This window comes from Nothobranchius furzeri, chromosome 4, assembly GCF_043380555.1.
Source record: "Nothobranchius furzeri strain GRZ-AD chromosome 4, NfurGRZ-RIMD1, whole genome shotgun sequence".
Classification (NCBI taxonomy): domain Eukaryota; kingdom Metazoa; phylum Chordata; class Actinopteri; order Cyprinodontiformes; family Nothobranchiidae; genus Nothobranchius; species Nothobranchius furzeri.
The window spans coordinates 85,059,799-85,084,200 of NC_091744.1; the positions used below are offsets into that span (position 1 = coordinate 85,059,799).

At 42.4% G+C, this 24,402-nt stretch overlaps 1 protein-coding gene across 15 annotated transcripts in view; it reads right to left on the reverse strand.

Moving 5' to 3' along the window:
- The window catches only part of ppfibp2b (PPFIA binding protein 2b), a 98,357-nt gene that overhangs the window by 58,740 nt on the left and 15,215 nt on the right, over positions 1-24,402 (reverse strand). For all 15 annotated transcript variants that reach the window (XM_070550549.1, XM_054733412.2, XM_070550544.1 and 12 more), the window contains exon 2: positions 5,762-5,858. In XM_070550549.1, the coding sequence (XP_070406650.1) occupies positions 5,762-5,843 (82 nt within the window). In that variant the 5' untranslated portion in view covers positions 5,844-5,858. The remainder of the gene's footprint in view (positions 1-5,761; positions 5,859-24,402) is intronic.

Below are 24,402 nucleotides of genomic sequence, written 5' to 3' on the forward strand. Positions count from 1 at the left end.
ATGCCAGGCTCTCGATTTACCGGTCGATCTACGTCCCAATCCTCACCTATGGTCACGAGCTTTGGGTAATGACCGAAAGAACGAGATCGCGGATACAAGCGGCCGAAATGAGTTTTCTCCGTAGGGTGGCCGGGCTCAGCCTTAGAGATAGGGTGAGGAGCTCGGACATTCAGGAGGGACTCGGAGTAGAACCGCTGCTCCTCCGGATCGAAAGGAGTCGGTTGAGGTGGTTTGGGCATCTGGTCAGGATGCCTCCTGGACGCCTCCCTGGGGAGGTGTTTCGGGCACGTCCTGCCGGCAGGAGGCCCCCGGGTCGACCCAGGACACTTTGGAGAGGTTACATCTCCAATCTGGTCCGGGAACGCCTTGGGGTCCTGCCGGAGGAGCTGGTGGAGGTGGCCGGGGAGAGGACGGTCTGGAGCTCCCTAGTTGGGATGCTGCCCCCACGACCCGGACCCGGATAAGCGGAGGAAGACGACGACAATCCTTTTTATACATTTAATGCATTTCATTTCGGCTATAAGTGACAATCTTATCATTTTGAAACAAATTTAGAAATATTTTCAACTTTTTTGAAAGACAGCTTAATTCTCGCTGGTGAGAACAAGCTTAAAAGGAACTCTGTCTATGAGGACGTGTGTACCCTAACATGCTGCAAGTTTTCTGTTGTACCAAACTATGTTGTTAGAAAAGCACAAAATATTGCAGTTTTTTTATAAATCTATAATATGTGGTACATTTTTGGACATACGTAGGAAGCCATGTTTTCCGCACGCAATGCCCTCTGGGGGCGATGACGTATATTTGTTGCCCTTGGAAGAATAGCTATTGAGGCTAGTGTTTGTTTATGCGCTCACCGTATTAATAATGAAGTAAAATGCCACATTGTGCTGCTTTTGGATGTAATTTCCACTCAGAGGGCAACACTGCTAACTTCTGCTGACAAAAATGTGAGTACTTCCCTCTCTGTTACCATGGAGACACATTTGCCGCACACACACCACCGGGTTTGTCCTGCAAACACATTCTCACACCCAAGGCGTCAAAATATGATGTGTGTGACCAAGCGTCAATATATGACGATTCGGGACACCCCAGCGTGTCAGGAGACGACGATCAGGGACACGCTGGGTCATGTGGCACCACTGTTTGACGCGTGCGGTCACACGGACATTATTCGACTATTTAACCTTCCCCTCACCCCAATCCTAACCTTAAGGTCCATAAACTGTGACCTTAAGGTTAGGATTGGGGTGAGGGGCAGGTTAAGTAGTTCACAAGTATAGTTCTAATGTCCGTCTCACCACCGGCGTCCGACACAGACGCTCTGGGATGCTGCGTCAGCTGTTTGTCCCTGATCGTCGTCTCCTGACGCGCTGGGGCGTCCCGAATCGTCATATATTGACGCTTGGTCACACACGTCATATTTTGACGCCTTGGGTGTGAGAATGTGTTGGTCCTGCACTCGCTTCATCCCGCCCTTCCTGCTCTTCATGTTGACGCTCGTTTTGTGAAGCATCATCAGTGATGTCATCATTAATGTTTCGCTCTGGTTCAAATTGAAAAGGCTGAACAGATGACATGTTGATGTCGCTGAACAGTCACTACAGGGTCCCAAAGCCGGCCGGTGCAACCAAGGTGCAACCAGATGACGTCACTACCCAGAGTGCATTGCGACGCTAACAGCAATGGCGACCTACGAGTTAAACTATTTTTTACAAATTTTATGAAAATGAAGACATTAAGAAGGTTTTTTACACCATTTTAATATAACGGATACTAACATTTATCTTTTAAGAACCACGTTTTGTTACCTGGGTTCCTTTTAAGGCTTATTTTCTTACAATTCATTAAAAAAAGAGTTTTACAACTTTCACCTGGTAATCTGGGATTACAGGACGTAACAGCAAGATTAAAGACTGTAAATTATTTAGCTTCAACTTGAAAATCCTAAACAGAATAATTGAAAGTAAAACAGTTTAAAATGCGTATTTTGAAGATGTGAAATCAACATCGACATCAGTTTGACAGTCTCGAATAATCCCAAATTATTCCATTTTTGTATTTATTTGTTTAGTTTTTTAAATTTTTTTCACTTTGAATTCAAATCTGATCACAAAAGCTGGTGTAAAGCAGCCAGAGTAGCACATGCCCTCCAGGTTCATCTGATCAGGCTTTAAAATAAAAAAGAACACATTTTTTACGCCTGGTTTCATGCAAACGTCTACAGGAGCACAAATATGTGCACCAGTAACACAAAATATCCTGCAAAACTGCTTTTCAAGATAGGTCAAAACAACAGAAAATATACATGAGATGCAGGAGAGCTGGAACACTCACATGACTTTAAATATTTTATTGGTGCAAATAACAAAAAATAAACATCTGTGCAAATTCTTTTTCTGTTTTCCTACATAAATCATTTTGGGGTCGTTGGTTTCCATCTCGTCCTGATTTCCAACGCGGGCGTGTAAGACTGAACTGTTTGTTCAGTCAAAAGTAGAAATATATTTAGTGTTTTTATTTCCGTTTTGGCATCGTTTGTTTTCCAGCTGCAGCTCTGCGACTATTTCAGGTCAACAATAAGAGCGACATATCTACATTCTGTTGATAAGTAGCTCTAATTTCCTTGTTAATGATTGGCTGATCTTATCATTAATGGGATTTTTAATGTATTTCTATTTGTGGTCAGAGAGAGCTGAAACACGGAGAGCAGAGCACTCAGACCGCTCAGCGTGTTTTTGTCAAATAGCAGCAACTCAAGAAACTAGAATCCCTCATTTAAAAAAAAACAAGCTAAGGGTCATAAATGTTGCTCAGACGGTTTAAAAAAATAGAAAATCTGGTTCAAAATTTTTTTACACATGAATGCAACCCGTTGAATCATCATATGACCATAAAAGGAAAAATATGAATTTCAAAAAATTCCCAATAACTTTTGAGTAAAAAATAATATTCCAAATATTACAAAAAATATATAATAAAAAATAAATAAATATTATATATATTATAATATATATATTATATATATATATATATATAATAACATATATTATATTTATACCATATATAAAATATACAACATAAAAATTTAAAAAAATATATAGTATATTATATATATTATATATATATAATATATTATATATATATATATATATATATATATATATATATATATATAATAAAAATAAAATAATATAATATTATATTGAATAATATTTCAAATATATATATTTTTATATTATCCTTAAAGGTCGACTATGGAGCATGGACAATCTGGTGAACTCTGGTGTTGAGAGGTGGAATTGCAACAACAGGACTAATTTTCCAGACGCTGGGATGTTTGTTCACTGCCGACACGTTCCAGCACCGTGTTTAGAAATAAATCGTACAGGATAAGAACTCCTTCTGCTAAAAAGTTTATTTTACAACCGTATTCACCGTTGGAACATCTTCTGGTCTCAGAATCAGCTGCTTGATGTGTCAAGTCTGCCGTTTTACAGTGTCGAACAGGGGCGGCGTTAGGCCCGGCTACTTGGGCTGAAGCCCCGGATGTTTTATGAAAAGCCCCGGATCTAAATTGCGGAAGTAACATTCAGTACCAAAGTCCAACAGAGAGGGAGCAGCTGGCAGCAGTTTGTATACAGCCTGCCTGAGCCTCCACCACTGAAGAAGAAGCCCTTCAGCAGCCGGCTTCTTCTACACTCTCTGTCTGAAACGCATGAGTGAAGATGGATATAAGGACGTTTTTTTAGACAAAAAAGAACAACGACAGAACCCCAGCTCTGATGAGACTGGTGTTGACTCAGGTTTGTGAGTCTTATTTGAAAATATTTGTTGTGCTGCTGGTTTGCCTAAAGTTAGCTTACTATCAGGTAAAGTTGTTGGAGAAAGAACGGGAATATTTACTATCATCTCACACTAAACACTAACAGGAACAATACTCTGCCCTGAAAATGCTGAATATGCAGCTTCAGATTAAAAATTATGTGGTACAAGACAAATATATATGATGTTGACTAGTGCGTGTCACGTGTGTGTGTGCGCGCGTGTGTGTGTTAAGCCCCGGATCTTCTTCAGTCCTAAATCCGCCCCTGGTGTCGAACACTCCTTGCTGAGCGGACTTTTTAGCGTAATGGTGCCCTCTAGTGGCTGGTAGATGTAAACATAAATAAAGTGTTGTGCCCGACAGATTAAAATTTTATTATTTATCTTTTTAAATATAGAAACTGTACATTCATTCTGCAAACCTCTGAATGCCCTGCAGAGGTGTTATTATTTTGTTAATATAGCTTTTTAATAAAATGTTCCATATTCTAACTTTAATGCCCCGAATTAATAAAAATGGCTAAAAATTGTTTTCTCTTGTTTTCACTTCCCGTAAATTTTAATATTTATATGCATCCTCATGAAAACATTATAAATCTTTAAACTCTTTCAAATCATTTGTCTCTATCTCCTTTTGTGTTCCTGGACAGATGCTTTCTTGTTTCCCACATCAAGTTGATGGATAACATTAAACATTTACTCGGCTGTTGGTCAAATCTTTGCTGTTCAAGGCTGAAACGGCTGCAGCAAACAGAAAAGCACAATGACTTTAATCATTTAACCCACTGTGAGAGTCTGCAGCATTTTAAACTGTTCAAGTTCAGATCCAAGCTGAAGTTTGGGCTTTTCTTCCGAAAAACTTTTCTAAATATGTCTGACGTGACCGAAGAATTCGTTCATTTATACATTATAATTTTACACAGGGGCGGATCTACAAGGGTGGCATAGGGTGGCAGTTGCCACCCTAAAAGAAAGCCTTGCTACCCCTGCTGCCACCCCAGCTGGCAGCTATAAATTCAAGAAAAATCAAAGTTTTTCAACTCTCAGGCTCATAAAGACCTATTTGCAGTCTGCTTTGGCAGAGAAAAGACTATGAAGCTAGGCTGTACTCAGCATTGAATCAAAATGGGCAAAATCTTTGGATCTTGATGTGTAAATTGTTTTGCTGAGCAACATGGAAACTGCCGCATTCAGCTGTCGTAGGAAGGATATAATTTTATTATGTGTTTTATTTTCGTGATGGGCCTTTAAGCTTATTAAATGAGGACCCAACACAAATGAATATGTAAATACTGGGAAAAGAAAAAGGAAAACGTGTTTCTGAGTGAACAATAGAACCAAAGTACAATATCTCAGTGCAGTGAAATATTGTATGTGTGTGTGTGTGTGTGTGTGTGTGTGTGTGTGTGTGTATATGTACTGTCAAAATGTTTGCCCCTCTTCTGCCACCCCATCAATAATTTTGTAGATCCGTCCCTGATTTTACATGACAGAATTAAAGTCATTTTCTCATTAAACAAAGTTATAATTTTATTGCTTGATTTGACTTTTTTGAAAATATTAACATTGCAAACCTATTCTAGTTTAACGTGATCAAGACTCAATTCAGTAACATAATTATTAGACAAAAGGTGGATTTTTTTTATCTCTTCAACTGGTTTGAAATTAAATTAATTATGTTTTAGTTTTTCAGTCTGTTGGCTTTAGAATTGCACAAAAAAGGTTTATTCAACTGTTTTTTCTTCTGTTGCTGCAGACTCAATAATACAACAGATGCACACTGCACATGAAAGGACAATTACATTTTTAATCTTAATTTTAATCCTTTAAATTAATCCTGCAGCTACTGCTCACCTAAAATGTCTACACCCCCATTAAAGTTTATTAAAATACTATTCAAATCTAACCTAGCAACAATAATGGGGACGTTTACCTGCGATGATGTCGTCCATCTGCTCCAGTGCTGCCTCCAGCATGTGACTGGCCTCCGTTTCCATGGTGATAGCGGGAAGCATCAGATCCTAATTGTTCTGTTTTAACAGGAGGAAGAAATGTTTTGGTCCATATTTATCAGAAAATAGATTAATTGATACCAGAAAACACCTAAAAACAAAGGAAAAGGCTCCAACTAGCTGAGTGGAGAGCCATTAATAACCAAACTGATCCACTTCTTCACACAGGGTGATCTTAGCTTACATTGCATAACAGACCCTTTTGCATCATATAATGTGCATACATCATCACTGTGGCTTGTTTAGACACAAACAAATCAAACTTGTCAAGTTCTGCAAGAATCTTTGCTTTCAAAAACCAAACGATAGCAGCGCTGATGAATAAATGCACAAAATCTGTCTGACTCTCCTCGTGAGGATTTATTTTAAAGGGGTGATGACCTGCAGCCAGGTTGTGGCGCTACCTTAAAAATAAACTCTAAAGGCAATGAAAAGCCAGCAAAGAGCATTTTTACTTGTGCTCCAGCTTTCATGATCCACATCGTACAACATTTGTTTAAAGGGCGTTCAGAACCTGGGGGGACAAATTCAACTCCCATAATAAACCCTCAGATTTTTACTCCTCGAAGCAGGATTGGCTCCCCGTCCATCATCCTGGCTTCTGCCTGGTTTTCTGCTCTCGTCCTCTTTTCTGTCATCACTCCATCTCGCTGTCACGCCGTCAAACCAACTCACTAACAAAGAGACAACATGTGCAAACCCAGGGAAGGAAGGGCGGTGATGTAATCTACTGATGCCCTGAGGGAATGCCCCCCCCCCCCCCCCCCAAGCAGGCTAATGTTCGTCTCCATTAGCACCAACTTCCACTTCATCATAACGGCTCATGCTGACAATACGCATAAAACTCAGCTTGAGGAGTACGCTGCTGTCATACTTCTTCACCCACAGCATTTAATCCTACATTAGTGCCGTGTGCATAAATAGCAACACGTGCAATTAGGAAAAACTGCGTAATTTCCTTTTTTTTAATGGATCGGCGACATTATTATGAGTCTTGTTGAGACTGAGGGTGACGGCACCATTCAGACTTTATAAACAGGGACAGTGGAAACAGCTGACCTGATCAGCACAACATTGCCTTTGTCTTTGCAGTGTGTGTGTGTGTGTGTGTGTGTGTGTGTGTGTGTGTGTGTGTGTGTGTGTGTGTGTGTGTGTGTGTGTAAGGAAATGAGTTTTCTGGTAAGACAGCATGTGAGGGTGCTGACACAGAGCAGAGCTGTCCTCTGTCTGATGTCCTCTGACTGTACATGTCTGATGTCCCCTGACTGGACATGTCTGAAGTCCCCTGACTAGACATGTCTGATGTCCCCTGACTATACATGTCTGATGTCCCCTGACTGGACATGTCTGATGTCCTCTGACTAGACATGTCTGATGTCCTCTGACTGGACATGTCTGATGACCTCTGACTGGACATGTCTGATGACCTCTGACTGGACATGTCTGATGACCTCTGACTGGACATGTCTGATGTCCTCTGACTGGACATGTCTGATGTCCTCTGACTGGACATGTCTGATGTCCTCTGACTGGACATGTCTGATGTCCTCTGACTGGACATGTCTGATGTCCTCTGGCTGGACATGTCTGATGTCCTCTGACTGGACATGTCTGATGTCCTCTGACTGTACATGTCTGATGTCCTCTGAACAGCACAAGCTGTACAATCAGAGGTGTAGATGAGCGATGGTAGGCATCTTATTAGGGCTGTGTCCAAATCCAGGGACTGCATCCTTCCAAGGCCAGATATGAGGGCCAATTACATCACAGCAAGGTGACAATGGCTGTCTAAATGTGAAGGACACTCAAAATACATTCTGGCTTCCCCAGAATGTGCGGACTGGTCCGGTATCCTTCCTAGCAATGGCAATCCCAGGATTAATTGCAAGCAGAACGGGCGATTTTTGTTCTCAATAATGGTGAACGAAGTGGGAGAGGACGTGTTTTAAATGTGAGTATATTAGTATGTAGCGGTACAAAAATAAAAGCTGAAAGTCTATTTTTTTATCTGCACATTTGTTGTTTTCTATATTTTTGGTCAAAAGTGATAAGAAAAATCTGTTAATGAGCTGGTATGGCAGGTCCCGTATTTCTCCATGTTTGTTTCCAACTTCTGTTTAGTGCCATGTCGGTTGCTAGGCAACATGACATACTCTGAGGTAGTGGCGGGAATAAATATGACAGCTAGAACGTCCTGGCTGCTCACTTCTGGTGACCTAAGTGGACCGCGTAGGACTGGTCCTTCCAAGGATGCTGCCCCTGAATTTGGACGTCGCCTATGTGGTATTTATTTTATTGTGTAATTCTATTACATTTTATCAGTAAAAAAAAAAAATCGAACGGGCCCTTTAGACCTGTAGAAGCTCCACCAGGGGGCAGCAGACGAGTATAACTGGATATGGAAGGTTTTCTGATGAAGATACTAACCCTGATGCTCCATCTGGATGATTTAAGCCCAGATGTGGGTTGATGGGATTTTGCAATAATCTAAAAACTGTTAAGTAAGTTTTTCCACTGCAGCTGTTTCTAAAATGCCTCAAAATGTTTGCAGTGGAGTTGCATGGACTCACTGCTCCGTTGACTTTTCAATATGTTCCAAAAATTGTGAGAAGCTACCGTTTCAGTTCTGCTTTCATGTAGACGTGTGAGAAACGGAAGACGACTTAGGGATGGGAGGGAAAAATAAAAGCAAGAAAAAATTCTAATATTTGGGTTCGGGTTTATAGTCTGGAGATTCTCAATGGTCCTTATCAGAAGTGCAAAACATCCGAGGATGCCAGGACAGTGATGCACTCTGAGCTCAGATCGTTAAAATGGAGAAATTCAATAACAGTAACACAATTATTTTGCATTTAGGCCCCACGTGTCTGAAAGTGTTCACCTATTCAGTGTAATTCCAAGTAAATCATGTCATTTTTGCAGCTGCATCCTGATGAGAAACTGTGTGTGTTACCCCTCAACCCCAAAAGCAGCACAACAAAAGTGACAGAAAAAACAAAACATAAAAATTCCTGTAAAACCGAACTTGGAGCCTTTTTAAGCAGCTTGTCATCAGCTTTTATTTAGAAAAAATAATGGGAAAGCAGTAATTAAGCAGAATAAAGCTCTTGTCCCAAAAGCGGATGAGAACAAAAGTTTCAGGTCAAAACAGCTGCTTTTACTGTTGAAGTGATGCATAGTCTTCCACATATCGTGAAACCATGACTTCAATTTGGATATAAAACTTATCTGCTGAGAGTGATTCACAAGGTTTTCTTCAATTTCTTGTTCACGTCTCAGAAAACCAGCAACATTTCCCATAAAGACAACCTGAAAAACGGGTTATTTCGACATGTAATCTGCGGTTCCGCTTTGCTTCAGATTAGCATTTTCCTCCTTCTACATTTTCAGCTGCATGATCAGTAAAATGTGTCCCCCTCATCATTCTTTTAGAAAATAAAGACTTTCTGCTCCTCCTGTTAGTCAGCCATACGTGTCTGTAGACACCTGATCCAGCAGCTTTCTTTTGTTTTGTTTTGTTGTTTTTATTTAACTATTTTCCTGTCCTGTCTGTCTCTCATCTTCCTGCATCTCCTCTAAACTCTCCAGAAAATCTGTTGCCTGGATTCTTACCTTTTCACCTCATCAGTTACTTTTGAGCAGATCAAAGGGATCTCCTGACCGCAAAGCGCAGAGCGCGTTTTCGATGCTGCGTGAGGTGACATCACCACAGCACAGGTGATGAGCTCCGCAGTAGCGCGCTTCAGGCACAAATAAGACAGAAAGTAGAGAACATGTGCAGACATGAACGATCCTGTGCTAATTATAGTTTTTTGGTTGCGCCACTTTGAGAATGGACCGTGCGCTGGAAGCAGCTGCCTGGATCGCTGCGCAACAATGCGCTGTGCCGCTCTCTGCTCAAAAGAGTCCAAAAATGATATAATATAGAAAACTTTTTTCCGGCTCCCCGGATGTGTAGATTATACAGCTCCCCCATAATTCGATCCCTGCTCCTGGATGAAAAGCCGGACATTTTCATCAATACAAGAACCCGCAGTCCGGACGCCCGGACAGAGAGTGAAAAGTGGACACGTCCGGGGAAAACGAAACGTACGGTCACCATAGTCCTCATAAAGCGGGAAATTATAGATACAGTAATTTGCTCGTGCCCTGGGCCCTTTAGAGTTCGTGGGCCCTGGGCAATTGCCCAGTTAATCCGGCCTTGGGCGGAACCGGTTCGCAGCAGTGTGAACCTTGCGCTGATCTGCCGGCTCTCCCTCGTGCTGATCTGCCGGCTCTCCCTCGCGCTGATTTGACTTGCTCTGCGCGCAACGGCGGGCGGGAAGGGGGAGCGCTTTTGGAAGTGTTGTGCGACACAACGAATCGATGACGCAATTCGTTGCCAACGCTTTTAGTAATCGATTTTCATCTAATTTATCGATTCGTTGTTGCAGCCCTAGTAGCCAATGGAGTTGTTTGAGGATGGGGGTGATGTGATGAGAGATGGGAGTTTTAGTAACGATGCGTGCTGCTGCTTTCTGAACCAACTGGAGCTTATGGAGGGTTTTCTGAGGGAGGCCTGAGAGAAGAGAGTTGCAATAATCGATACGTGATGCAACCAGACTATGGACGAGGATAGAAGTAGAGTGGACATCAAGGGAGGGGCGAAGATGATTAATGTTACGAAGATGGAAATAAGCTGACCGTGTGATGCTATTGATAAGAGATTGGAAGGATAGTGTGCTGTCTAGGATGACACCCAGACTCTTGACATGGGGAGAGGGGGAAACTGAAGTATTATCAACTGTGAGAGAGAAACTGTCAAATTTTGAGAGGGTGTTCTTGGTACCAACCAAAAGAAGTTCTGTTTTGTCTGTATTTAATTTCAGGATGTTCGAACTGAACCAGGATTTTATTTCTTGAAGGCAGGTGACGAGGGAGGAGGGAGGAAGTGCAGAATTTGGCTTACTGGACAAATAGAGCTGGGTGTCATCCGCGAAGCAGTGAAAATGAATATTGAATCTGCAGAAGATATTGCCAAGGGGAAGGATGTATATAATGAAAAGAGGGGGCCCCAGGACAGAGCCCTGGGGCACACCAGAAGAGACAGAAGAGGGCTGTGAGGGGGAGGATTTGATAGTAATGAACTGAGTGCGACCTGATAGGTAGGACTGAAACCACTGAAGTGGGATGTTAGCAATGCCGATGGAGGATAACCTATGGAGGAGAATGGAATGAGATATTGTGTCAAAGGCCGCACTCAGATCAAGGAGGACCAGGATGGATAGTAGACCGGAATCAGCAGCAACGAGGAGATCGTTAGTTATTTTGAGGAGGGCTGTTTCTGTGCTGTGAAGTGGGCAGAAACCGGACTGGAAGGGTTCATAGAAGGAGTTTAGTGTCAGATGGGTGTGGAGCTGGGTAGCGACCATTTTTTCTAAAACTTTGGAGACAAAGGGTAGGTTGGAGATGGGGCGGAGATTAGTAAAAATGTTAGGATCCAAACCAGGTTTTTTAAGTTTTGGAGTAACTGCAGCAGTTTTGAAGATAGAGGGAACAATACCGGAGGAAAGGGATGTGTGTATGAGAGCGGAGACGAGAGGGAGCAGGGAGGGGAGGGAGGATTTAACCAAGGCCGTGGGAAGGGGGTCGAGAAGGCAGGCAGAAGGCTTTGACTTGTGGATAATATCTGATATCTCAGAATCACTGGGAAGTTGGAAAATGGAAAATAACTGTGTTGGTTCGGGAGGATCATATGGGGAGGTAGGGGGGACGCTTTGGTTGATTGCACGGTGAATGTTTCTTAGTTTTTCTTTGAAGAACAGAAGAAGGGCATTACAAGTAGCAGTAGAGCACATGTGTGGGGGCAGAGTATCGGATGGCCGGTGAATTTTATTGATAATGGAGTACAATGACTTAGTGTTGCCTCGATTGGAGTTGATTAGACAGGAGTAATACTGTTGTTTGGTTAGTATAATTAAGTCCTTATACTGAGTCATATGGGTTTTATATAGTTCTTTGTGAATGGTGAGACCAGTTCTTCTGTAGAGGCGTTCAAGCTGCCTGGATTTGGTTTTCAGCGTCCGGAGTTGAGGGGAAAACTAGGGAGCAGACTGACAGAAAGTAACAGAACGGGTTTTAACTGGAGCAAGGGAGTTTAAAATGTGAGCTTACTGGTCACTGTAGAGAGCAGCCGGGTCATCAGGAGAGGAGAGATTGTCCGGTAGCTGAATATTATCAATATAGGAGGATAAAGTGTCGATAATGATGTCCTTTATATTCCTAATAGAAATGAGCCGGGTTGGTTTGGTAAAAGAAAGCTGTGTTACAATATTGAAAGAAATAAAATGGTGATCAGTGATGTGGAGGTCATCAGCTGCACAGTTAGGAGGGGTGGGACCAGAGCAGCACAGCAGATCCAGGCAGTGTCCTTTGGAGTGAGTTGGAAAGTTGATGTGCAGATTAAATCCAAGGCTGTCCAGGCAGGATGAAAAGTCTTTGGTGAGGGGAAGATCACTGTTGTCCATGTGTATGTTAAAATCTCCAAGCACTATTACATTAGATGAGAGCATAGATAAATAAGTGAGCAGTACTGAGACTTCTGACAGAAAGTCTTTGTGAGGTTTAGGGGGGCGGTAGATTAATCCAGTGATAGTGGGGGTAGGTCCATTAAGTTTAAAAACCAAATACTCAAAGGAATTAAAATCAGAGACAGACACTGGCAAAACTTTCCAATTCTCACGATAGATTATCGCGAGACCTCCTCCGCGAGAACCGCGTGGTTTGGTGAGGTAAACAAACCCGGGAGGAGTAGCGTCGTTGAGCTGGGAGAAATCAGCTCGCTGCTGCCAAGTTTCGCAAAGGCACATGAAGTCGATTCCACGGTCCTTGATGAGATCGTGAATGAGATGACCTTTCCCAGTGAGAGAGCGGATGTTGAGAAGGCCGAAGTTGACGGTGGTGCTGTCGCATCTATGAGCGTTAGCTGTCCTGGCGAGGCTGGATAACGAGGAGTGATCAGCTGTTCGGCGGTATGAGTTCCTGTGAGGACGACGGCGAGTGGTGGACCAGAAAGAATTGATTGAAGCGGAGTTGTGGTAGTGGAAATTCCTGCGTGAGCCGCGGTGGACATATCTCCGATGGAGAAGATGAGAGATGTCCGGGTCGAGGTGCAGTGAAGCCGGTGGAGATCCAGGGCGGTGGCGAATCCTGAGGAGCTCAGCGGCAGTGTACTGGAGGAAGCCAGCAGCAGGCCGGTGGAAGATGAATGATAAGATCCAGATGAGTGCGGACCACACGTGAATAGTGTTGGTCCACATAATAGAGGTTAGGATTGATATAGATATCCACAGTCCAGTCAACAATCCGATAGTGTCAGTCCAACATATAAAATCTAATAAAATCAAAGTCTACCGGTGAGCAGCGGCAGCCAAACGCGCCAGCGTTCACTCAATCCGGTGGGCGTGGTCTCACAAATATTTTAATGAAAGAGTAATTAGCTTCTGCAGAAATCAACCCAATCAGGAGGTGATTATGATTAAATCCTTTCATTCAGGTGTGCCGAAGCAGGACACAAGGAAAACTAGCAGGACGGTGGCTGGAGGACTGGACTTGGTGACTCCTGGTCTAACGTGAACTCTATTCAGGTTTATTATTTTATTTTAGATGTTTTAAGTCTCTTTGTGACTTCAGGGAACTTCAATGCCTTAATTATTATTATTATTATTATTTATTTATTTTTTTTACAAAATACAGAGTTAACTTAACAGTTTCTATGTCTGCTAAAACATATTTATAACAGTGAACCATCATAACACAGCAGCTGCCTAATGAAGACAGCGAGAAGCAAAACTTAAAAAAAAAAAGACAAGATAATTTTTATATAAGTGGGTTTCCAGTTCTTGGGTTCCCCACTTGGCTCTCTCGCACACACGCACGCACACACACACACACGCACGCACGCACGCACACACACACACACAATCACACACACACACACACACACACACACACACACACAGAGAGAGAGAGAGAGAGAGAGAGAGAGAGAGAGAGAGAGATGAAAGCATATAATCCCTGTGTAAAAGTCTGCAAGCTTGCAAACTGGTTAGATGATCTTTAGGCTGCGTGTGTGTGTGTGTGTGTGTGTGTGTGTGTGTGTGTGTGTGTGGGTGGGTGGGAACCGTGGCTGATGCACGGCTGCTAGAGGAGCCTTTTACATTTAACGTGCCTTTGAGCTCTGCGCAGCACCAATTTACTCTTTTTTCTGTCAGTCTTGTTAAAGTGCATTTGACTTTCCTCTGCTCAGGTTCCACTGTGCTCGGCTCTCTCAGTGAAATTCACTTCCTGCTCACATTATCTGATTTTATTATTATTATTTGTCTGGGCCCCTTGTTATTCCCCGGTCAGTCCGGTCTCACTGCTGTAATCTGTTTTGCCCTGAGAGTGAGGGTAATGAACCGTCGCTGGAAAAAAACCAACAACATGACTTCCACTCTCTGACGAGCAGCAAACATGGAGTTCATTATGTTTTAAAAAGGTCTGGCTGTCAGAATCTTCATGATATGAGTTTATTATACTCGCATGAGGAGTAACAATGGAAATGAACTGATTAAAGGTTTTCAGATACTTTTGTCTATAAAACTGAAGTTTAAATATCCTGCCTATGTCTGGGCAGCTGTGATGCATTCAAGGAGACAGAGCATGAAACAGAGGTGTGATTTTTCTGTCAATGAAAATGATTTTAGTTACATCTTGCTGGAGGGAACCAACAGTTAAAATTAATAGATGACATTTGGAAGACGTTCTGTGTGCTGACAGCTTGGATGATCAAACACTGCTGTAAGGAGTCCCTCTAAAGAGGAGGAGCTCATTCATTTGCTGCCAAGTTTTCAGTGAGTTACATAACGGGGGAGCATCTGGTTCTGTGACAAAAAACTAAAATTTGCCTAAAATCTGCAACATAAAGCTAAGAGGAAAGCATCGGCCATCAGAATTCAGAACCAAATTAGTTCAAACCGTTGGTTTCACAAAAATCTAACTCTTAAAAAATACTCACATTAATCTTACTCCTGTTTTATGAGCAACAATTCATTTATCAGCAGGGCTGGGGGTTAACGAGGATTTTTAAAACGATTATTCTGATGATTATTTTATCGAATAGTTAACTATTCTAATGACTATGTAGACGATTAATCTAGCGATTATTTTTCTTTTGCACAATTGATAAAAAAACAGAAAATCTCAAATAAAACTAATTCTGCCTGTGGGGAATTAAAACAAAAGTACAAATAAGTAGGGATGTCCCACTGGGCAAAGATTACAGGGTTCTGGACCAAAATAAGGATCTCCAAAGGTCCAAACTCTGAACTGGGTGGTTAAACCAAACTCACGGTGATATTTTAAACTAAACCGAAAACCCGCAACACTCTAAATGTAATAAAAAGGAGATCTGCGCCACAAAAAAGATGAACTCTAAACCAAAACATAACAGCTTATCCAAACGCAAGAAGCTGTTAGCGAAAATGCTAACAGTAGCTTTACCAACGTTAAGTTCAAGTTACCAAGTTTAAATGAACCAAAAATACCCAGCAGCAAACAGACCAGCATGGAGGAGAGACTGCTACCACCAAAACAGCTCTCCTAATGTCTGGAAGAAGCTCCTTTATGAAGGGAGAAAGGCTCCCGGTGTCGTTGCAGGATCTGCTCGGGTGCAAGATCGGCTCGGGGTCCTTCGATTACCGATGACGTCAAAGTAGCTGATTGGCTGAACATGAACCTTACGGAAGTTATGTAATCACGTTACGTTGGTCCAGGCCAATTTTTCTGTTGGAAAGATGGACAACTTTTACAAAGAAATCCACTTTTTTAAAAATACACTTTTAGCATAGAGCTGCATGTATATTAGGGCTGAACGATTAACTGCATGTGCAATTAAATTGCGATTTGACAAAATGAGATTTTCTAATAGCAAAGGCTGCAATTTGGCAGCGAGTGGTTAGCGCAATGCTAATATACATGGAAAAACCCATAGGAATGCTAATGCTAATATCACCAATTAAATTCTTACAAATTATGAAGTAGAAACGTGCCAAATGATTACATTTGGTGTCTAATAGAAAGTAAAACTACCATCAATCAAATAAGTACAGACAGGTATTTTAGTAAAGCCAGAAAACTCCAGAGTTTTGGCTAGCAGCTATGAGCGTAACTGAACTACGCATGGACAAGACGTCAAAAACTCTAAACACAAAATACTTCAATAAACGGGACACACTTCTTTCCTGCAAATACAATTCCACAGGTGTTGCTAATACCTATGATTCTTCAAGGGACGTGCTCAAAGAGGAGTTAAACATTATGAATACAATATAGTGTTTTATTTTACAAATACCATTATAAACACAAACTTAACGTCATAAGAAACATTATTTTAATAACGAAACTGCTAAATTTTCCAACAGTATAAAGATGTGTAGTGTATTTTGTCCGAGTGGGTTTGCCGTACTTTGACGTCATCGGCAGTCGAAGGACCCCGAGCCGATCTTGCACCGACACTGGTGATTTTCTACAACTGCCGTAGAGACGAAGCAGCGCATTTGACGCCGGAAGTTGTTGTCTGTTGTCGGGAGACGAAGGCGGGCAACACCGGAAAGGAATCTAGTAGCGGACAGACATTGTTCCGGCTGGGTCTTCGGTATTTGGCGGAGATGTTAGGGAAGGCGGAGAAGAGGGCGAGCTAGAGGAAAAACAGGCAAACTCCTGGGGATGCAACAAGTGGGCGTGGTGTGTCGACTACCAGATCTGACGTCGACGAATTTTTAGAATCGAGCCGTCGACGTCATCGACGCTTCGCTACAGCTCTATTTATCAGTAAACAATGACCTTGTTCAAATACGCTAATAGCACAAAAAATGTATGTTTTATCAAAAATATCTAAAAAAGTAAAGCGCAAGCCTGGGTGATGGGTACTTGTAGCACCTTTCAGAGTCAGAGGACTCCAAAGTGCTTTACTCTACAGTGCATCATTCATCCATTCACACACTGATGGTGATGAGCTAGGGTGTGGCCACGGCTGCCCTGAGGAGCGCTGACGGCTCGTGCACCGGCCTCGTGCACGCTCTGTTTACAAGTAGCTGCTGGCCTCGCAGCACTTCTAGCAGTAATCTGAAATTAATTTCTCCAAATAACATGCCGCCCTTTAGCTTTTCTGTCAAACAGAAAACCAGCAACAGAGGCTCCATCTGTGGGGAGAGGGTGCTCGCTGCAGAACCACAAAGGCGGAGCTGCACCATATGGTGGAGCTGCACCAGAGTCAGCCCCGCCCACTCACGCAAACTCAGCCTAGCCCACTGACTTCTTCTGTTTTTGTTTTGTTTAATTTTATCGCAAACTAACCTGACCCACATGAATTACGGCTGTTACTAGTTTACAAATGTTAATGCTATGTTCTATGCTCCAATGAAGCTAGATAAATATAACTTGCTGCAAAGCCTGAATATATCCCGAAATGAAAAGGTTTCTTTTAGTAAATATCTGCCCACAGCCACTCCAACAAAAGCAGCCTACGATAGCATTTAAGGATAATTGTTGTTGTGTGGGCTCTGGTAGTACAGTGGCATGATTGCTGAACTCAAGTTTTGCTTTCCCCTTTGCTGATGCTGGTTCGACTCTCGGTAGGGTCGGCAGCAATCTATTTAGCCAGATGAAACATTTAATTTGTTAATATTTTAGTTGTAATGTTTATTTTCCGCAAAATATTTATGTTTCTAAAAGTTCTTTGAATTTGGTCGTTCCTAAACAGCATTTTAGTTGAAACTCTGCTCACAAATGGACTCACACTGGCTAAATAAACGAATAAATAATAAAAAAAACACATTAGTCATTATATTTTAAACGGTATACCAATGAATGGTTAAAAACATAGCCCTGGCAAGTGTAGCTAGAAAGGAAGAAAAAAGTTTGCGCCGTTACCGGGAGGCGAACCTGCGCAAAACTGCACGTCAATCTGGCTCCAAAACCACTTCACCACTACATCTGATAACAAGCTAGTGGCGTCACATGAAATTGTGCCATCCAGTGTGTCTTTGTAGATGGGATGTACGGTTTTTCCGGCGGTGTCTCACTAGAAGTCATTTCAGAAATAATTTGTCAGAAAATTCACAGAATATCCAGATTTGAGAACCAAGACCAGACCTGCTTTCGGGGAGGAGACCAAATAGAAGCTGAGATGGGAGGAAAATTCAAGAATGAGGCCAAAAATGGCTTTGGCGTGTTTCTTATGAGGAAATGACAATATAGCATGATATAAAGTTCTAAAAGTTAAGATTTTTTCTTATATGGAACCTTTACAAAAATGGTTCAATGAACTTCTCAACTCCGTCTAGATGATATTAGCTATAACACCCTCTTTGGTTCCAGAATGCTATCATGTCTGACAACTGGAAGGAACTGGACTGACTCTGATGGAATGGGCGGGGCTGACTCTGGTGCAGCTCCGCCTTTGTGGTGGAGCTCCGCCTTTGTGGTTCTGCAGCGAGCACCACTTGTCTGTGGGGAGCATCGACATATATATACGTGGGGAACCCAACCTTCTCTTTCAGCACACGCCATTGTTGAAGTCTCCTAAAAAAACTCTGGTCTGGTCTCACTTCGGAGGTCTTTCTCTTCTTATCGTAGACTTCAAAGACACTTTTTCTCTTGCGACATTTTCAAAAGAACCCAGTGAGAACGGCGAGGAATGAAGGCGTATTGCTCTACACATACACAGAAAACTAACCCAGGAACGAGCACGTACGACGACGGCCTCGAGTAAAAGCTTCACCAGAACGAGTGGACAAATGGTTCAGATGATCCACCCAGAAGAAAAAGATCCTCTGCTACACCTTTATTAAAAAGCACGACTCACATCTGCGTTGGTGACTAAAAAGAGCCTTTTTAAGCGAAAAAAATCCAACAGATCAAATGCTCAGAAATCCGTTTTTCTGTGAACGCATCGTGTGTTAAACTACTCAGATTTTTCATCAGCGAATAATTATTTATTCTATTTTGTCCATTTGATTTAGCGTCAGCGCCACCAGTGGTGACACGAGCGATTCCAGCTAGTACATCTAACAAAATGGACTATAACTCAAAGAAACCTTTGTTTCCAGCAGCTGGTATCTATGAGACAAATGAGCGGATCCACCTTCACTTTCAAATTTACCAAACAATGCAATTTATGCAAATAATACATTTACTCCCAACAAGTGTTTCCAGTTATGTAACAAAGGCGGGGTGTCACAGGACACCACCTACATTCACCAATTCACCAACAACCCACATGGAAGGAGTCAACAGGAAGTTGGATTATCTCATTTCTAACTAAAGCTGACAGTTTTATTTTTATGTGAAAAAAATCTAGAAATCTTTCAAAAAGGTCAAACAGTGTGATGAACCTGTGAGAACAGGAAATACCAAAATGCTGCTGACCCCGCACTCTGGACAAATGTGGTTAAACATTAAAAAAGAGAAAAACAAAGAGAACAAAACCCACAAAACAGCAAGATAGAAAGGTGTGTGTCTGTGTTTCTCCTCATTTTGCTTAGCCTCTTTGGATTAATGTCACCAGCTAGAGGCTGGACCTAAGCCCTCCAGGGCCTGCTGTCGCACAGATTAAATTCTGTGTGTGTGTGTGTGTGTGTGTGTGTGTGTGTGTGTGTGTGTGTGTGTGTGTGTGTGTGTGTGTGTGTGTGTGTGTGTGTGTGTGTGTGTGTGTGTGTGTGTGTGTGTGTGTGTGTGTGTGCGCACATCAAGCCAAGCCAACAAGAAACACCAGATTCTTTAGTAATTAGCATCAATGCAGCCGGACTGCTGACATTTAAGATGTGTTTCTTTAGTTCTTCGCCTGAGAAGTTTTCTCTTTCTCCAACATCTCATCGTCTTTCTTTTACTTTTTATTTTCAAACATAACCACCTTTTTCCCCAACACTTAGGTCTGTGGAGGAAGAGTAAACAAATCTAAAGACTCACTCTAAAGAGTGAACTTTTGGATGCTGGTAAACTTCCTGTAGACGACTAACTATTACCACACTCCATGACAGTGGAAAACTTGAGCCAACACATACGACTCAACCCCGCCCTAAGACTGGCGCTGCAGGCCTTCGTAGCAGCAGACTCGTACGGTCATCATGCAGACAATGAAAGAAAATGTCTGTCATGAATGAACCTGCAAGCTGCAATCCCAGAGGGTTGTTGTTGCTCTCCTATAAACATCGTTATTGCTCATTTTACTTGGGATACAGTTATATTATTGTATATTTGTAATATTACAGCCCAAAACAAACTTGGTTTGGAATGAAATTAAATCAGAACCACTTGTTTCTAAGAATCACAGAAACATCATAAAAGCTGTCATCATGGCGTATCTATTGGTCATTAACTCAGGTAAAAGGAACACCTGCTATACTGTAATTATTAGCGATGGGTACCGAATTCGGTACTTTTTAAGGTACCGACCGAATTCCATAGCACCGACTGAGCACCGATTCACGTCATTTGAAATGGTGCCTCATTTCGGTGCCCGTCCTTCATAACGAAGTTTTCACAGCATCCGTCTGCATTCCTTCGTGGGGGTTTTATTTGCTCGCCGCTCAAGGCACCCAGGGCGTCAGATTCAGATAACAAGAATTTGTTTGGGTCAGGCGGAGATAATTTTCCTCTCTGCCTTCTGTCTTGTGTCTTTAAACTGATCATTCCAGTCCTTCAATGAAGCCAATTTTGGGTTTTTAAACCTGTCCATACCGTCCGGTGACTCTCTCCGAGAATAGGGGTACTAAAGTCCTTTATTTGAAAAAAGGATGTATTTGCTTCTTCGTCATTTTCTTCTCGTTCAACAGTATATGGTGGATCGCCCCACAGACTGATTTGCGTAGGGATGAATATGTTACAGAGTTTGTTGCTCTGATTGGTCTTGGCGCTGTCCAACTGCACATGTAGACAGTGTGAAAGACAACCGTAGATTCAGCCCTACGAATGGGTCGTGGCCAGACTATACTGTATATTTATTTGCATGTGAAGGAAGGCTCACCAGATAATACCTGATGCAGGTGATAAAAGGACTGTGACCTTAAAGGGAGACTAGGCAGTTTGGGTTTTGCACCCCCTAGTGTCCGTTTAAAAGAACTGAAAGCAAGACTTGTCTCCTTGCTGCGCGTTTGTCTTTTTAACACCTTTAACTGAAAGCTGAAACGTCTCCCCAGCCTTCACTAAAGTTTACAGGAGCGATTCATCACTAAATTAAACAAATCAGCCATGTTCCTGATCTAAAACATGCAGAAAACATGCTGGAAGCAGACTGGTGTGCCAGGTATGTCAGCTCCATTTTTTTTAAAAGTCCAACAGACCGGACCGGCAACTCTTAAGTTGCAAATGCAGTCTTCTGGCCACAGAGGCGGTGGGGGTCTGAGCGACATCATTAACCCCGTAAAGGGTCATTTTAGCGCACACTGGCTCAAGAACATTATTTAAAAATATGAAAAAGTTGCAAAATATCCCTTTCATTATTAATTTTTTATAATAGTTCCACAAAAACACAGAATCTGACTTTGGGACAAAACATAAAAACACGTTGCTGTTGAAAATTCTTCATTCAAGAAAAGGTCCAAATGTGTTTAAAATACAATCATCTGGAGCGTTGATTTACTTGAAGATAGTCTGAAAATTACGCCATCATCGCTGATTTGAACTCAAACTCTTACCGTGACTCTTTTCACCTCTCTCTCTCTCTCTCTCTCTCTCTCTCTCTCTCTCTCTCTCTCTCTCTCTCTCTCTCTCTCTCTCTCTCTCTCTCTCTCTCTCTCTCTCTCTCTCTCTCTCTCTCTCTCTCTCTCTCTCTCTCTCTCTCTCTCTCTCTCTCTCTCTCTCTCTCTCTCTCTCTCTCTCTCTCTCTCTCTCTCTCTCTCTCTCTCTCTCTCTCTCTCTCTCTCTCTCTCTCTCTCTCTCTCTCTCTCTCTCTCTCTCTCTCTCTCTCTCTCTCTCTCTCTCTCTCTCTCTCTCTCTCTCTCTCTCTCTCTCTCTCTCTCTCTCTCTCTCTCTCTCTCTCTCATTTGCTGATCTGATCACCTGCTTTGTTTCTCATTTGCTGATCTGATCACCTGCTTTGTTTCTCTCCATGATGATAATTCAACAACCTGAGTGGATGATGCACCTCCACCTAAAGCCAGCCTCTCGCTGGGATGCAACCATAAATGGATTGCAGGGCCCTGCTCTCTCTCATGCTGCTGGAATTTTGCACGTTTGAAAAATTTGCTAAACATAAAGCTAAGATGGAGACAAAGAAAAAAATAGAATGCTGGTGAAGTTGTTGGTGAACAAAGTGGGGGTAAATTGCACGAGAAGAAGACTCAGACAGAAAATGTCCGTTTCTTTGCTGTTTTGTTCATCACTTGAGTAGCGGATGAGTACCGACGCAGCGGGATTCCAGCTGGGAAATTTGCATATTTTCTCATTACTAATCTCCAAAAAGTGACGTCTAAAAATCACTCAATGAATTTAAAAGACCAGAAAGAGGCAAGACACATCTGCTAGCTTTAGTTTCAGTGAATAAATGACATCACCCACTGAGCGTTTCCTTCATCTGAAAATGTAAAGTTTAAACCACTGATGTCCTCATGTTCAAGCCAAACCTCGTGGCTGAATGTGATTCACACTTCTGGTGTAAAACTCACTGCCAGGCGTCATGCTGGTGAAGCAATGGTGAAGCAATTTTCTCTCCCGGTCAAGTCCAGTGTTCTCCAGAAAGTTTCCCTTTATTATAAAACATCATTCCACTGGTTGTGTTCTCTAATCTTGGAGTTTTCCCAAACTCAGGAGAATGCGTCTCGACACGAGGCAGGGCGACACCGAGATCTGGCGGCAGGTTAAATGTCCTCTAAATTAAAGAAAATATAGGAGCATGTTAGATGCTTGTGCACAGCACCATTCTACACTAAAGTCATTATTCTTGTGCATCAACAGAGTCAGGCCTAGTCCACACGTAGCCGGTTTTTTTTTAAACGAATATCCGCCCCTCCAAAAACTTGCATCCACACCACCTCGTTTAAAAAAAAAACTGTCCACACGTACCCGGATAAATACGTTGTTAAGGACATGCCAGACCTGTAGGCGGCAGTACTTCCCCCGTTCTTAACCTCGTCCTTCGTCTGTGGTCTTCCGCAAGGAGCAGGAATTCCGCTTGCAAAAACAAACAAGCAAAAAGCGCTTGGACAATTGATGGATCGGGTAGTGACAGAGCGCAGCTCTGAAGGCATCCATGCTGTCGGCTAGTGTAAACACAGGTCGCACACGTGATGTCAGCATTTTTTTTGTCGCGGAAAGTGACGTTGCGGACCTTAAAACTCCGGTTTTGTCCGTCCACACGCAGACACCCAAAACGGAGAAAACGAAGATCTTCACTTTGGCCAGAGTTTTTAAAAAGATCCGTTTTCGTGTGAAAAAACTTCGCTTTCGTGTGGATGACAGGCCAAAACGTAGAAAAATATCTATGTTTTGGCAGATCGCCGGCTATTTTTGGACAGGGCCTCAGAGTGGCTGAGTAAAGTGGAGTCAAGTTCGTGAAAGCATTCTGAGAATCGTGTTCAAAGCAAAACAAACCTCATTAATTCATCACTTCTGTTGACTCCTATTTTCTGGCATTAATCTAAATGCAGTAAAACTCCAGTGCCACAAACTAAAGGGGATGTTGGTTCAACTCTGCTCCAGAAACAGTTTCTAAAACACACTTCAGAAGGAGACAAACAGCTCAAACATCAGCAGTGATGCACATCACCAGATGCCTAAAGAGAACGCTGAGATGGCACGGCTTCGTCTTCTTGTAGGTGTTAAAATGCAATCTTTTCTTTTAAACTTCAGAAGGGCAAAAGGGTAAAACCACAGCTGTACAGAGTTTTGTCTCTCTGCATCGTGTTTGATTTCCAGCTCACATCTAAAGGACTGCTCATGACCTCAGGGGCAGAAACCAGCAGTGAGCTCAAGGACCTCAAACACCAGAGTCAGCAAGCCAGCACTGTAAAAACAACATGTCAACACCACTTAATACAAACATGTTAAAGACGCTCACAGCTCCGCGCGACAGCTGGAACGGACCAATCAGCACTCAGCTGGCACCGGAGAACACCAATAGGAGTGATCAACTGCACTGTGAGCTGGTGCACTAATTCTGCTGTGGTGAAACTGAAGAAGTGACAGAGAAAAGCATGACGGGTGTAAGCATGTCAGCAGCCTTCCTGGACGCGGGTCGATCCACTACAAAAGTGCTAATTCATGTTTATTAAGTAAGAAAAGCCTCAGCTGACTTATTATTGGTAAAAATGATGAAAGTTCATTATAAAAACAATTAAAGTCCTGCTGATTTAGAAGTAAAAAAAAGATTTGCAGATATCGGCTGCTGATCAGAATCGGTCTATTTTAAACATATGAAACTATTAAAAAATGTGACTTTTGGGGTGGGGGGGTCCATGATTGCATCATGAACAAGCAGCAATAAAGCTGATTGTCGTCGTCGTCTTCCTCCGCTTATCCGGGTCGCGGGGGCAGCATCCCAACT